This window comes from Lacerta agilis, chromosome 9 (assembly GCF_009819535.1).
Source record: "Lacerta agilis isolate rLacAgi1 chromosome 9, rLacAgi1.pri, whole genome shotgun sequence".
Taxonomy (NCBI): domain Eukaryota; kingdom Metazoa; phylum Chordata; class Lepidosauria; order Squamata; family Lacertidae; genus Lacerta; species Lacerta agilis.
In genome coordinates, this window is record NC_046320.1 from 35,403,238 (window position 1) to 35,417,408 (window position 14,171).

Here is a 14,171-nt window from a genome sequence, read left to right on the forward strand (position 1 = left end):
TCAAACTGTTCTGTCAAGCATATCTTAAGATTCAACTCAAATCTGCCTTCTTGTAACTTCATTCTATTAGATCCTAGTCCTGCGCCTTGGGGAAAGAGGAGGACTAGGCGTCCTTTGGTGTCCCTTCCAACTCCAATTTCTATGATTCAAGGCTGCCAGGTTGCTCTTTTATTTAGTTTGGCTTTATTATTTAAGAGTTATCAGTGGTTGTGTTTTTTTGGGGGGGTTGTTGTTCATTTCTTAAAATATTTTTAGAGATTTATCTGTTTTGTTTTATGCTTGTTTTAATGAATATGCTGTTTGTTATTGTCGTAAGTTGCTTTGAGTTACTTTCATAAAAAGTGCTATTAGTAAGTATAATGAAAAACAACAATGAAAAGGAAGCGGAAAATCCAGAAACCTCAGTAAAAAAAAGTTTTAATTTTCCATACAAAAGTGCCAAAATATCCACCAACATTGAAGTCTAGTTCAACAACCAGCTTATTCTAGTAATCAAAACTGAAAGCATCTTTTATTTCACATTTTAAAAATAAAATTCCTTTTCACATGTTTCCACAGTAACCCGACTCCCTAGAAAGAGGGAAATTTGCATTCCGGTTGGTTGCTGAAGTCCATATGTCCAAGTTCATATAGGCACGGAATGGGTTAAATCTCGGGTAGCATTCCTGCTTGCAAAGAACTGCCTGGTTTTCCACCTGGGCTGAATGCTGAGCGGTGGCACTGATGGGCAACAGCTTTCTAGATGTCACTCTGAGGGGCCCAAAATGGAACCAAAGAGTCCAGACATGGGTGGACAAACTCCTGGTGCTTGAGAGGTAGGACTGGAAGAGAAAAAAAAACAGGCAACACAAAACATCGCTCATACATTACCACTAACCTTTATTAAATTTGTATACTGCCCTTCACCCAAAATCACAGGGTGACTCACAAAACACATAAAGCAAAAGCAAAGCAAACCATTAACCCTTTCCTAAAGACACATTTAAAAGGCCATAGAACGTTCATCATCCAAAAGCTTTGTTGAAGAGAAAAGTTTTCATGAACTGGGGTGTGCCATAAAACATACACATTTAGAAACGACTCAACAGATAACATTTGGAAAGAAGCTTAGGAGACAAAGAGACTCAACACCCCTGCAAAACTCCTTATTTAATTAGCTTAAGAGCAAATATTTAACAACATGAACTCTTAAAATCGTTTCCTGCGTGGCACTTACTTAAATGGCTTAAATGTGTTCGTTTGTGTGGACAAACAACAGTAGGCCAGACACGGGAATGGTGGGGCCTTAGAAAGCAAGAAAACAGTGTGATATGCCTGTTTTCTCACCCACTCCTTCAGTCAGTGGAAAAACACACCATCTAAGGCGATTACTGACGGAGCCAAGTCTTCTGCACCACAAGCAATGAAAGCGGAAGCAGCAGGGCCAGGAACAAGTCTGAGACAGGTGGCCTCCTCCTGTCAAAACTAGAGAACTTTAAGATCTGCTTTGAATCGTCTCACCAGCACCATTCACTTTATCAGAGTTTTTTAAAAACTTCTAAATAAGAGCACTACCCAAACAAAAAAACCTGAAGCACAGAATGCTCTGTGTCACTCCGGAAATAAAAGAGCAACAATTCAGTGTCCCTTTTTGGCTCTCCTTCACTTATTCAGATCCAGCATAACTCTGGAAAAACATAGCATTAAACTGATCGGCCTACAACAGGAACAAAAGCATATTCCAAAACAAACAAAAAATTCATCCTGGCAATTTCCTGACTATAATTCTGTTTCCTCTGCTATTTCACTAGGTCCCGTCCTACCCACCCACCCCCGCCCTGCTTTTTATATTTAAAGAATCCCATACTGATGTGCCTAGCAAGTTGAATACTATTAATATTTAAACTGCCGGCTTGCATTGTTGAAATCCGAACTATGTTTTCCATTCTTATGCTCAGGATAAAGTAAGTTTTCATGCGTTTTCCCACATGTTCTCAATGATTCCTGTAGAACAGTGTTTTTCACCACTGTTCCGTGGCACACTAGTGTGCCGCGAGATGTTGCCTGGTGTGCCGTGGGAAAAATTTGTTTATTTGATTCCTATTCAAGAGAATTACTTTATATATAGTCAATATAGGCACAGAGTTAATTTTTTAAACATTTTCTAATGGTAGTGTGCCTCGTGATTTTTTTTCATGAAACAAGTGTGCCTTTGCCCAAAAAGGTTGAAAACAACTGCTGTAGAAAATGTATTTTGGTACAAACTGAATGCATACTGCTAAAAAGAATTTTTTTATCAATTGCACCAAATTAGAATCAAATCTGGAGTAGAAAAAAAAGAATTGAAATCATCTGGGCTAAATCTTGAATAAGTATTTTTTTAAAGAGCTCACTAAAAGAAACAATCAACAAGAGGATGTAAGGGACAGTCACATATAACTAGATGGCCACTATGTTACTATATCATAGTATATAACACCCATTATACTCACTGTTGAATTGACATAATTGCTTGGCTCCCAAGTTGGAGGGATATTAGGTGGGCTGCTCCAAGTAGATTGGCAGCTGTGATCAATGAAGGCTGTACTCTGAACTTCCGCAGTGCATGGGAAGCCATTATGATAGTTCATATTTTCTATAGTTTGGGAGAAAGGGCAGATTTGTCAACCAACAATTAACTTAATACTGTAGGGTGGTTTTACATTTTTCTTAATTATTGAACAGTTGGATCCTATTAGCCTGCGTGTGTGTGTGTGTGTGTGTGTGTGTGTGTGTGTGTGTAGATCACTGGGAGGTAGGGTGTGGGAAGAGGAAGATACAGGCTGTGTTGAGGAAGAATATAGATAGGGTTAAAAGGTAAAGGTAAAGGTAAAGGTAAAGGGACCCCTGACCATTAGGTCAGTTGTAGATGACTCTGGGGTTGTGGCGCTCATCTTGCTTTACTGGCCAAGGGAGCCGGCATTCAGCTTCCGGGTCATGTGGCCAGCCTGACTAAGCCGCTTCTGGCGAACCAGAGCAGCAAACGGAAATGCTGTTTACCTTCCCGCCGGAGCAGTACCTATTTATCTACTTGTACTTTGACGTGCTTTCGAACTGCTAGGTTGGCAGGAGCAGAGACCGAGCAATGGGAGCTCACCCCATCCATCGCGGGGATTCAAACCGCCAACCTTCTGATCGGCAAGCCCTAGGCTCAGTGGTGTAACCCACAGCGCCACCCGCATCCCTATAGATAGGCCTACTGGACCACAAATCATCTCCCAACAGATGTCCAAGATGGACTTGAGCACCATAGTAACACAAGTCAGTGCAATGAGCTGGGAGTCAGATGGGGCACTGGGGAGACTGCAAGGTGTTCACAAGAGCTAAGATGAGACAGGGAAGCTGTCCTTTGATACCTGGGAACTGTTCACCAGAACCCTGAGCACCTGATGGGAAAGGACAAGTGCCTGTTCCTAAACCACTCATGGTTTGGTAGGAGACTTACCTTCTGGAAAAGCATTGTATTCATTCACTTCCACTGGGCAGTACACGCTGGTAAACTGACCATCACAGGAGGCATTCCAATCAATGAAGCTGCTAAAAGACGAAGCAAAACTTAGCATTACAGGAACAAAAGCAAAATACCCATGTATTAGCAGTTTACAAAATGATTATCATTGTTTTAGTAAATGTGTAACAGGAGGGGGGAGGGGAAGAAACCTGCCCATTGTGTAGTGAAGGGTTTTCCTGGATCATGCATGGGATGTTGTTCTCAAGGTTGTAGTTCACGCTATTTGGCAGGCACACGGGTTGAGGTGGCCACAGATCCCCCGTTGGATAAAGACCTAGGAGGACAAGTAAAATTGAAAGCATGATCTCTGAATTAAAGAACTGCCAAGCATCAGCGCCACCAAGCAATTCAATTCTGCCTTTTCCAGCTGCATCTGCACAATCTGCACAAGCAAGAGTGAAATACAGTGAGCCTTGCACGTGCACTTTCTCTTCCCCTCTCCCTTTACCTCCTCCCATATAGCCAGGAGGAAGGACTCAAAATCTTTTGGTTTAAGTATGGTTTGTCATGTTGTACAGACTGATAAAGTGTGGTTTTCACATTAACTATGGTTAAGTTTCAGAACAAGCCAACTTCAAAGCATAATTACTTAAACTGGCTTAGTTCAAACTAACTATGGTTTTTAATAATAATAATAATAATAATAATAATAATAATAATAATAATGGTAATAATAATTTTATTATTTATACCCCGGCCATCTGGCTGGGTTTCCCCAGCCACTCTGGGCGGCTTCCAACAGAATGTAAAATACAATAATCTATTAAACATTAAAAGCTTCCCTAAACAGGGCTGCTTTCAGATGTCTCCTAAAAGTCTAGTAGTTGGTTTTCTCTTTGACATCTGGTGGGAGGCTGTTCCACAGGGCGGGTGCCACTACCGAGAAGGGCCTCTGCCTGGTTCCCTGTAACTTGGCTAATCACGTTTCCAGGTCCAAAGAACACAACAAATTGCAATATTCTAATAATACTTAGCATTTTTGTGCACCTCTGTGTGTTTTAAAACATTTCATGCCTTAGTTTTGATTTTATTTCTATTGTGTATAATGCAATATTTACATACCATCCAGTAAACAAGGGTTTGTACCCAATGAAGTTGACCATTATCTAGTTTCATTTGGATGAACTAACCTTTATTTTTGTCTGGATCTACACTTATGTCAGGGAAGTTGGGGCATAGGTTTTCTGGATAGTGAGGGACGCCATTCACATCTCTGCTGAAGACAAGTGAAAACAAATTATTTTATATTTAGAAAAATCAACTATCCTTGTCTTAATACAAGGAAGCTATGTATGTCAAACAGATTTCCTGCATGCATGGGGTGGGTGGGAAATCTGTATGCATTTCAATTAACAAACCCAATTTATCGACACACAGAAAGACACACACTAAACAGATTCATACAAAAATAAATACATGTATAGACGTCTGTGTGTGCTGCACACATCATTTGCATGGTAGTGGTGGGCTAGTCATTTAATACCATTAGCAACAGTTACCAGCTATTAGAAGTTACCAGCTATTAGAAATAAAATATATTAGAGCATATCTGTTTTGCATAAAATAAGATATAATGCAAAAACACTACTGAGCATTAAAAATTTAGTTTAGTAGTATCCCCCCCTGCCCCAGTTCATTTGCTAATCACATTTGAATGTGATTATTAAAAGTATTTACCTGGTGTTGCAGATGTTGTGAGATGGGTTTAAAGAGATGGGTGTTTCAGCTGGAAAATCGCTGCATGAAATACTTTCCCCTATGCAAATGATGGAATAAAGCTGAACATGACATTTTGGTAAAATAATACAATACAGTTTTTTACATACTAGGACCGCATAGATAATCAAGTACAAACTTGTAACTAGCCAGAAGCTATGAACAAAATATTTATCAAGCATTCTTCTTCTAGAGATTTCTTTTTTTGTGTGGGGTAGAAAGTTTTAGTTTAGTTTCACAACAAAAAGTCCTGAACTGATATATAACAGCAGCAGCAGCAAAAGTAATAAAAAAATACATAAACATAAGTAAAAATGTAAGCATGGTTAAAAAATATCCCATCATGGCCCAAATGCCCAGAAAAAGTATTTGCCTGGTGCTGAAATGAGGAATACGTTGATGCCAAGCAGATTATTGGAGGAAGAGATTTCTGTTGATAATAGACAGGGCTGCAGAAAAGCTGTAGATTTATGCTGGTCTGCTTTATTTGCCTTACAAACCCCATACCAACTGCCAATGCTGAATGCAGTTTTAGATTTCTATAGCATAAACCACGGTAGAAGCAATTTGTAAAGTGATATGGCTTTTCTCTCTTTGGCTGTGTGTATTTGAATATATAATCTATACATTTATATTCACTTAATCCCACATTCAGTAATTCTACAATGGTTTTAAGGGAGATGGAGAATTAAATATACCGCTTTGATATATTTCTGTGATATGGCAGCATATAAATATTTTTCTAAATGAATTTAATGTTGCCCAGTTAAGGCTTTAAAAGACACTCTACTGAAAATATTCGGTAATAATTGAGTTATTGCAGCTTCTTCTTCTTTTGCAATTTTCAGACTCTGATGCCTCAAGAAATGCAGAATGCACACACTCTTAACAGCACTTACTAGAAGGAAGGAAGTGCCTGCTAGGAATAATTGGCTTCTTGTCGCCATCGGAACTGCTAGTGCTGCTCCAGCTCCCCCAGCTGCCTCGACTGGCACGAACACTCCCTGAAGAACTTCCGCAGTCTGAGCTTGAATCCGAGCAAAACCTTTCCAGGCACTTCTTCTTCGGCCACTGATAGAAACCTTCTAGGCAATTTGGAAAATTCGTAACAAAACAGAAGTTTATGACTCGCGAACTTATTCCAGCTAGCTGGCAAATATATGCAGTTGACAAGACACTGAACGTTCTTATCCATTCTATATTTTGTTAACTAGGAAAACTACTGAACAGGTTTCCTTGTTCCAAGTGGGTAAATGGATAGAATATGATGGGACCCATTTATAAATGTATTCTATGCCTGAGCTTCAGAAGCCTTCACAGATACATACTGATACTACAAAATGTCAAGAGGAACACTTTCCCCCATTTGTGGTGGCTCAGCTTCAGACCTTCCTATGCCGAGACCTTCCTGTGTTCCTGCCTTATCCACATTCCCAATCATGAAGAGGCTTCTAAGCACATTCACCCAAATGCCCTTAGGAAACCAAACCTTCCTACTCAACAATGAGGCTGGAACTTGCATTCTGGCATCTTTCTCTATAAGCCCCCACACCCAAAAAAATTAGGAACTGAAGGTTTTGTCAAGTGTATGTATTGCTGGCTTGAATTCCCCAATTCTTTCTCCTTGGCTGAGAATGTTCATACACAAAAGGGGATAAAGAACCAGAAGATTCATCACACCGTAGCACTGCTCTATCTTAAAGACAAAGTGCAATAGAAAAATAGGAGTGGAAACAAAAGCAAACTACTAAAAGTAGTTATGCACAGCATTTGGTTTTGAGTCACTTTGCATTACGTACCTGCTTCTCTCTGTGTGGGTAAGCCACCTCTCTCTTCTCCTTTACAAGTTTCTCCATTGCTCTGACCACACCAGTTTCTTATATTAACGTTAGTTCTAAGTTCAGGTCTTTCAAAACCATTACACACATGCTTCAACTCAGTCTGTTCAGGAACCCTATGAGCAACAACAACAAAAGAGGGGGGGGTTATCTTACATGTGTTACATCTGTTAATTAGTTAACTATGTGAACAATCTGTCTGCATGCTACTAAAGCAGAACAGTCCTGACACGGGTTCTCACATACAGTTTAGAACAGCCTTTTGCAACCCGGTGCCACCCAGATGTTTTTGGCAACAACTCCAATCAGCCTCAGTCAGTTGTAGCCAATGGTTAGGGATGATGAACATTGTGGTCCGAAACACCTGAGGAGCACCAGGTTAGGGAAGGATGGCCTAGAGGCTTGTTCAGTGGCTCTAATGCAATTCTTGATTGTTTGGCAGAAGGGTAGGATGAAAATTAAGAATAGCAAGGAGAAACTAAAAATTAACAAAAGTAAAAATTAACCAACCCCCCCCCCCGTTTTGTCAACAAAAATTAACAAGAAAAACAACAAGAAAAAGTAAGTGGTGGAATTACTGCTTGCATTCCTAAATTTAGAAATCTGAACATAAAGAAGCAGCCATACATACCGTACAGATAAATTAGCATGCTTCTTCTTATTCTTTCTGTTTGTCCTATTTCTGTTCCAGTTTGTATTTGGTACATGCCCTTCTCTTTTCTCTGGAGACCCATTTTTTCGGTGAGTATCTTCCTGCTGAAAGGTTAAAAAAAAGGACTTATTAAGACATATTACTTAGGATCACGAGTTTGTATCAATGGCTTCAAAATCTGGCAGACTACAATTGCACAGCATTTTAATCAAAAAATAATTATCATGCAAAATTGTCATTAATATTAATGCTAAAAAACTATAGTTTTGTGAAATGTGTTAGCATGCAATTTTCTTCTCCTCCACATTCCTTGATTCTTTCCTCAGCTAAATACCACAGCCATAAAGGGCTGAAACAATGGCCTATACAATTTTGCCTCGATTAAAACCAGAACCACCTGTCAGATTTATGACTAGCTCAGTTTTAAGCTTACCCTCCATAAATTCTTCCTTTCTTCACTTTTTTTTTACCTCATCTGTTCTGATTACATGAATTGCTATTTTATTAAGGGACAAACTTGCCTGAAAAGTTATTTCAAGCTTAGATTACACAGCTACAACTATCCCAAAGGAATGGGAACAGGGAATGCAAATTTCAACTGTAAGATTGTTTCTTCAAGAACACATATGTACTACAAATCTATATTGTTCAAATCAATGGGTATAAGGGGCCTCTCATAAGCTATACTGCAGCAAAAGTTAGCATGTACTCGGCCTCTAGATTTCTAAAACAGGTCTTGGAATTCTCTATTTATAGTACGATATAAATGAAGGCAGGCTAAGTTTACACCCCTATTTTTGAGGCTGAAGAAATGCCAGATTATATCCAATTATGTTGTCCCATTAGCTGCCTATACAATGGACCTTTGTCTACCTTTCCTTTCTCCATGCCCCCCACAATCTCTTCTGGGCTGAACATGGTGGAAGGTTTTTAGAAAGCAACACTCCCATTGCACAGGTGGAAGTCCTTGAACTAATGTGACATCTTTGTGGGACACAACCCAATATGTAGCCTATGCCAGGCATAGGCAAACTCACCCCTCCAGATGTTTTGAGACTACAACTCCCATCATCCCTAGCTAACAAGACCAGTGGTCAGGGATGATGGGAGTTGTAGTCCCAAAAACATACGGAGGGCCGAGTTTGCCTATGCCTAGCCTATGATATGTAAAAATGGCATAGCCATTCTTTCATCACATTTTTACTTGCAAAGTGATCACCAAGGTCATTGAATGAGCTAGAAACCCATGAAACAACAAGCTTGCATAGAAACTTCCTTCAATTTCTACATATGGAAATGCTTGGGTATACTTCCCACTATAAACATATTCTAATTTCATCATCAGTTCATTACAGTCAACAACCAGAAATGGAAACATACAAATTTTATTGTATTTTGCATTTTGGCATACTGTAACAGCATAGCAACAGCAAGTCAGATATATACAAAGCCAAAGAATAACCTCAGGTAAATGCCTGGAAATAATCCTTCAAGCTTCACATAATTAATTGGCTCCTTATTCTCACTGCCTGCGATAGAAATTTGGCCACTATCAATGACACTCATGGGACCTTATGTCCCAGAAATCCCAATTTTTATTTTTAGGTGTTTTTCTGAGATTGCATTTAAAATCCCAATTCCAAAATGTTTAAAGCAGCATGTAACAATTCAAACCTCAGCAGAAGAAACTTCCCGTTTTCCACAGCACTGCGATTCATCTTTAGGCCCTTTATTTACCGCCTTCTCTGCTGAGGGCTTTGTGTTCACCTGCTTTTTCGAAGAGTCACAGCTTTCTATTTCATTCCTGAGAGACACTTGCTGGCTATTCCCTTCAAAATAAAAACAAAAACGATACAGTATTTACCTCACCTTGTAAGAACATTTCAAGTGAAATTCACCTGTGTCAGGGAAGTGCTTACTCACACAATAACAACTGCACAAGGAACAGTATGTTGCCTAGTCACCATCCCAGTGTGCTATTTCCCTCCTTGTTTTCAGCCCTCCATGACTTGAGAGGACAAAGTTATGAATGGGCAGAGATCTTCTACTCATGTAGAGTCTCTGCAGAGGTGCTGGAGGGATTGGACCTTGGCATTCTCCTTCACAAAGTAGCAATTGTGTGAGTAAGATGAATGACTGAAGAGGGCTATAGGTGGGCTATGTATGTTTGCTTTTGTGTAATATTGGTAATCCACATACTGCTCAAAAAGAACTTTCCCTTTTTCTTTGCTATGGATGTTGGCGGTTTTTATTTTCTTCACCATTTCTCCCCAACTGGCAAAACCCACGATGTACTTCAGTTTGCAACTCTATTTGCAACACTGGGTCTTAATTAGAATTTAAATAAAACTAAAGCATTTAAACTTCTGCAAACGTATAAACTGACTACAGTACATGTGCTTAAAAGTAATGAAGTCTGTAAGTTTGATAAGAAATTACTGTATTCTTCCAGACGTATTTTTTTTCCTTTCGATGCCATTTCAAAAATGCCCCCCTCTAGTTCAGTAGTAGGCTATCTATCAGAAACTTGCCTGTGTGTTTCAAGTGTAAAGTCTGTCTTTCCCTGACCCCTGTTGTATGAATTGCCCCTCACATCTCTCAGTTCAGACTACTCAAAACCACCTTATTTCTGCATTAAAAAAAAATGTTACCGTTGTTTTTCCTAGAAACTTCTTGAAATTCTGGTTGTTGCTGAGGTGAATGTCTTGGGAAGCGACTTTCAGACAGCTTCTTTGATGACTTCAAAGGACACAGCTCAGGTTCTTTGAGCTCGGCTACATTTTCTGAAGTCTTAAGGTTCGTTTCCTTAGGAAACATACTTGTTCGAAGACCCTCCTTCAAATTGCACTCTGAAGAAGTATTTTTTATAGGCGTTGCATTTTTCAATGCACTCTCTTCTTTATCTAGAAAGTTCCCTGGGTGCGTCAAGTTCTTTTGCATGTTTACATTTATGCTATTGGCATATTTCAGGCTCAGCCAAGTCTCACTAACAGTGCAAATGTCCTCCTTTGCTGCTGGAGTTTGATTTTCAACAACTGGGTTCTGTTTCTCATCGGCTGTTAGAATAGTGGTGCTAGTTGCTGTGCTTGATTTTGGTTTACCATAGTATACAGAGCACTTGTGCTTCTTCTGAGAATGACTGTATGTTGCTGGACTCCGTTTGGCAGCATTCTGACTCCGGCTAGTCGCTGTGCCCACAGAAAGGGAGCCTTTTCCTTTCCCTTTATCAGAAGAACCGTAAGTATCCGTAAAGGTTTTGCAACTGCTCCTAGGTCAGAAATAAAGTGATTACATTTATTTATAGCACTGTTCATAAATCATTTTATCAAGACAAAATAAGGCATAATATTGAATACTACTTTTTTCCTGGAAGCCATCTTGATACCATTTTTATCCTGCTTTGCGAAAAGTATATTTCATTATTTTAGCAAGTGCACTGAAAATTAGCTTCAGATTAGTATCAAGAAGCACAATTGTCCCACGTTTCCTGCCCATCACCATCTCCATCATATATTGAAGGCAGGTTACATATTTCTCCCTTCCCACACAGAGGACACAACTTCTGTGATGTGTAATGAGCCGGTTTTTTATCAGCATCTGAACAGCAAGATCAATTGCCGCGAAGCAGCCACCTTTCTTGAGGAACTAGCTTTTCCAACTGCCACCTATCTATTCTCAGAATCAAACAGCAACACCATCATCACTTTAAAGAGATTTTCACATCAAGGCACCTAATAGAAAGTTAATATTTATTACTTGTACGTTTCAGAGCTGATGATGTCCACAGAACTGTTGTTTGGCAGTGCAGAAGGACTGGGATTCTGCCTCTGTCTTGACTTCAAGAATTCCGATAGGATGTACTGCGCTTGCTGGAAAGCTATCAGAATCACACCCAGAAGAGACAAACTGCAAAACAGACAGAAAGGGAATGATAAATGTTTTCAGCAAAACGTGTGTGTAGAAATAAAGCAAGATTTACATTCAGGAGGTTGGAACTAACATCAAATTGAATGGGTTAATTGTGTTCAGTGTTGAAGCTGTTACAGCCAGCATTTGTAAAGGTGGGATCAATGAGACTGGAAATATTTCCCTCTACATGGAACTTGGTAGTCTTCAGATAGTTTACCGAGCATGTTATATCTCCAGCTAAAGGGAGGGATTCCTTCTTCCCAATAGCACTGTATCGCCTGGAGCATCTCTTCTTCAGGTATAATACTTCTTAATCCTAACCTGTCTGGAATTGGCCACTGCTGCTCCCATCTTCTGTTTAACAGCCTGTCCTGTCTATGACATTCTGCCTGCTACATCATACTTCCTGGGTATGTTTTCAAGGCATATAAAAGGTATCCAACTTGTTCCCTAGATGCTGTAGCACTCCAACTCCCACCAGCCCCACCCACAACAAACAGCAAGGAATGCTGGGAGTTGTAGTCCAGTAACCTCTTGGTGCTCCATCTCTGTATTAGAGGGGCTTGCATTTAGGGGGGGAAATGTGCTTCCTGCTCAAGGAAAAACCAGACCTAATAAGACAGTGAGGAGGTGGCAAAGTTGCCTTTTCTTGATATCATCTTGCTGCTGCTTTAAAATCTAAGGTTTAGGTGTCTGAGACTGAAAATTTCCAGGCTTTATGCCACGAAGCAGTCTATAAATTTGTTAAGATGTACAAATAAATGCTTTACCTGACAAAGAGCACTGTAAGCCTCCAGAAGGACTCTTCCCAGCTGGGTCCTGGTACCACATCTGCACACAGTGGTAAAAGATGGTGAGGAAGAGTCACATTGAGAGTGAAGTGGAACTCGACACCACCAGCAGTCACCAGAGTCAGCTCACGGATAACCCATGAAGAAGTAAAATCTGGAGTAAACCTGCACACCAAAAAATTAAAAAGCCAGTGACATTTTGACGGGTTCTTTAGCTTTTATTGTTGCAGTCCTTTCTTTTGAGAATCAGGTCCCATGTAAGTCCTGTATTTTCATTCAACCTCAAACCCCCTGCTTCCTCCTACCACTCTCTGTGATTCACTGGTACCCCCTTTGATCACACAGAGGAGAATCCTTTAACACAGCACCTAATACACATGGCTGAAGCCTGCACATACCCATTACATACAATAACCTTTATTCTCATCTGTCTGAAAAGAATTCAAGTAGAAGTCCTAGATGTTATTGAAACTCCTTGAGCAAGAGGTGCCTTCAGCAGGACACACAACTGCACTGCATGTTCCTCTGTATGCTTTCAATCAACCACTGTGGTCAGCATCATGACTCTTCCTCTCAACAAGATTTATGGCCCAAAGCACTTTGCTTTAGTCGGGGTGGGTGAGGAACTTTTTTGGCCACCCACCTGATGGGGAAATGACATTACGCCTGTCAAAAGTTGACCCATGTGGGTACGGGGGGAAGAGCCTCCTTGAGCAATATTGAATTCACCACACATCATTCAGTTCTGCTTTCAAAATGGTTCAGGCACATCAGCAAGAGCAGGAACTTGCTGGTATATCCAAACCAAGGGATGCACAGCAAGTTCAGTCCTGCTTTCTGCAGTCACATCTCTACCTGCCCCACAACAGATGTCACATAGGACATCAGATGTGGGGCATGTGGTTTGGTTTGGGGGAACTGGCCTCACAGGCCAAATGCAAAGGCTTAGTGGGTCAAGTATGGTCCACAGGTCAGAGGTTGCCAACCCTAGCTCTGTATTCTTTCAACACCCTTCTGTCCGTGCTAGGCTCCCTGTGACTTGTATCGCAAACATCCCAGAGGTGTAACTTTTCTGTAGAAAAATCCTGTTCAGTGAAGCAACTCTTAATTAAATCTTGAGTAAAAGATGTTATAACAGTATGTGATGAAAGTATTTCCATCTCGTATAAGGGCTTAGAATCACCACCTTTATGGCACTGTATGGAGACCAAGTTAGAAATCCTGAATATTGCTAGATCATTGATTCCAACTGAGTAAGATGAAAAGTAACACATCAGCTGTCTAGTACCCAATCACATACCTTACCTAAAAGTCAGTCAGCTAGTTTGGCTTTGTTTGTAAATACACTGGGACAGACAGTCATCTAATGGACACATGCTGTCCCTGAAGAACTCCCAACCTCTGTTCTCAGGAGACTACAGCGGGGAAAGGCAGATTGGCAAAACCACCCCACCAGTATCAGCGAGAGCATCCCATTAGCAAGACTTCAAGTAAAGGCTGGATCCACAAAATTTAAGGTACAAATGGATCCTTCCTCTTTTGGGTTAATTAAGAAGAATTAATTATGATTCGTGTTGAATAATGTTCATTATAATGGAGGTAGACTTCTTGATATTAAATCAAGTTCCCACTGCAGCCTTTAACTGTGCTGCTCTGCCCTGCCCCATAACATGTTCCACAGTAGGATAAGTTATTTTTCCTTCAGCTCTGAAATTGCCCTCTCAAAGTTACAATGT

The 14,171-nt window shown here is 40.2% G+C and overlaps 1 protein-coding gene across 6 annotated transcripts in view; it reads right to left on the reverse strand.

Moving 5' to 3' along the window:
* Positions 1-400: 400 nt before the first annotated feature.
* TMEM131L (transmembrane 131 like) overlaps positions 401-14,171 on the reverse strand; it is a 69,951-nt gene continuing 56,180 nt past the window's right edge. For 2 of the 6 annotated variants that reach the window (XM_033161221.1, XM_033161215.1), the window contains 13 exons: positions 12,415-12,600; positions 11,492-11,641; positions 10,387-11,003; positions 9,410-9,564; positions 7,715-7,839; positions 7,045-7,199; positions 6,145-6,330; positions 5,207-5,285; positions 4,660-4,745; positions 3,683-3,803; positions 3,464-3,555; positions 2,472-2,614; positions 401-821 (listed from right to left, as the gene is read on the reverse strand). In XM_033161221.1, the coding sequence (XP_033017112.1) occupies positions 543-821; positions 2,472-2,614; positions 3,464-3,555; positions 3,683-3,803; positions 4,660-4,745; positions 5,207-5,285; positions 6,145-6,330; positions 7,045-7,199; positions 7,715-7,839; positions 9,410-9,564; positions 10,387-11,003; positions 11,492-11,641; positions 12,415-12,600 (2,374 nt within the window). In that variant the 3' untranslated portion in view covers positions 401-542. The remainder of the gene's footprint in view (positions 822-2,471; positions 2,615-3,463; positions 3,556-3,682; positions 3,804-4,659; positions 4,746-5,206; positions 5,286-6,144; positions 6,331-7,044; positions 7,200-7,714; positions 7,840-9,409; positions 9,565-10,386; positions 11,004-11,491; positions 11,642-12,414; positions 12,601-14,171) is intronic. The other 4 variants (XM_033161219.1, XM_033161217.1, XM_033161216.1 and 1 more) reach the window with 4 other exon arrangements.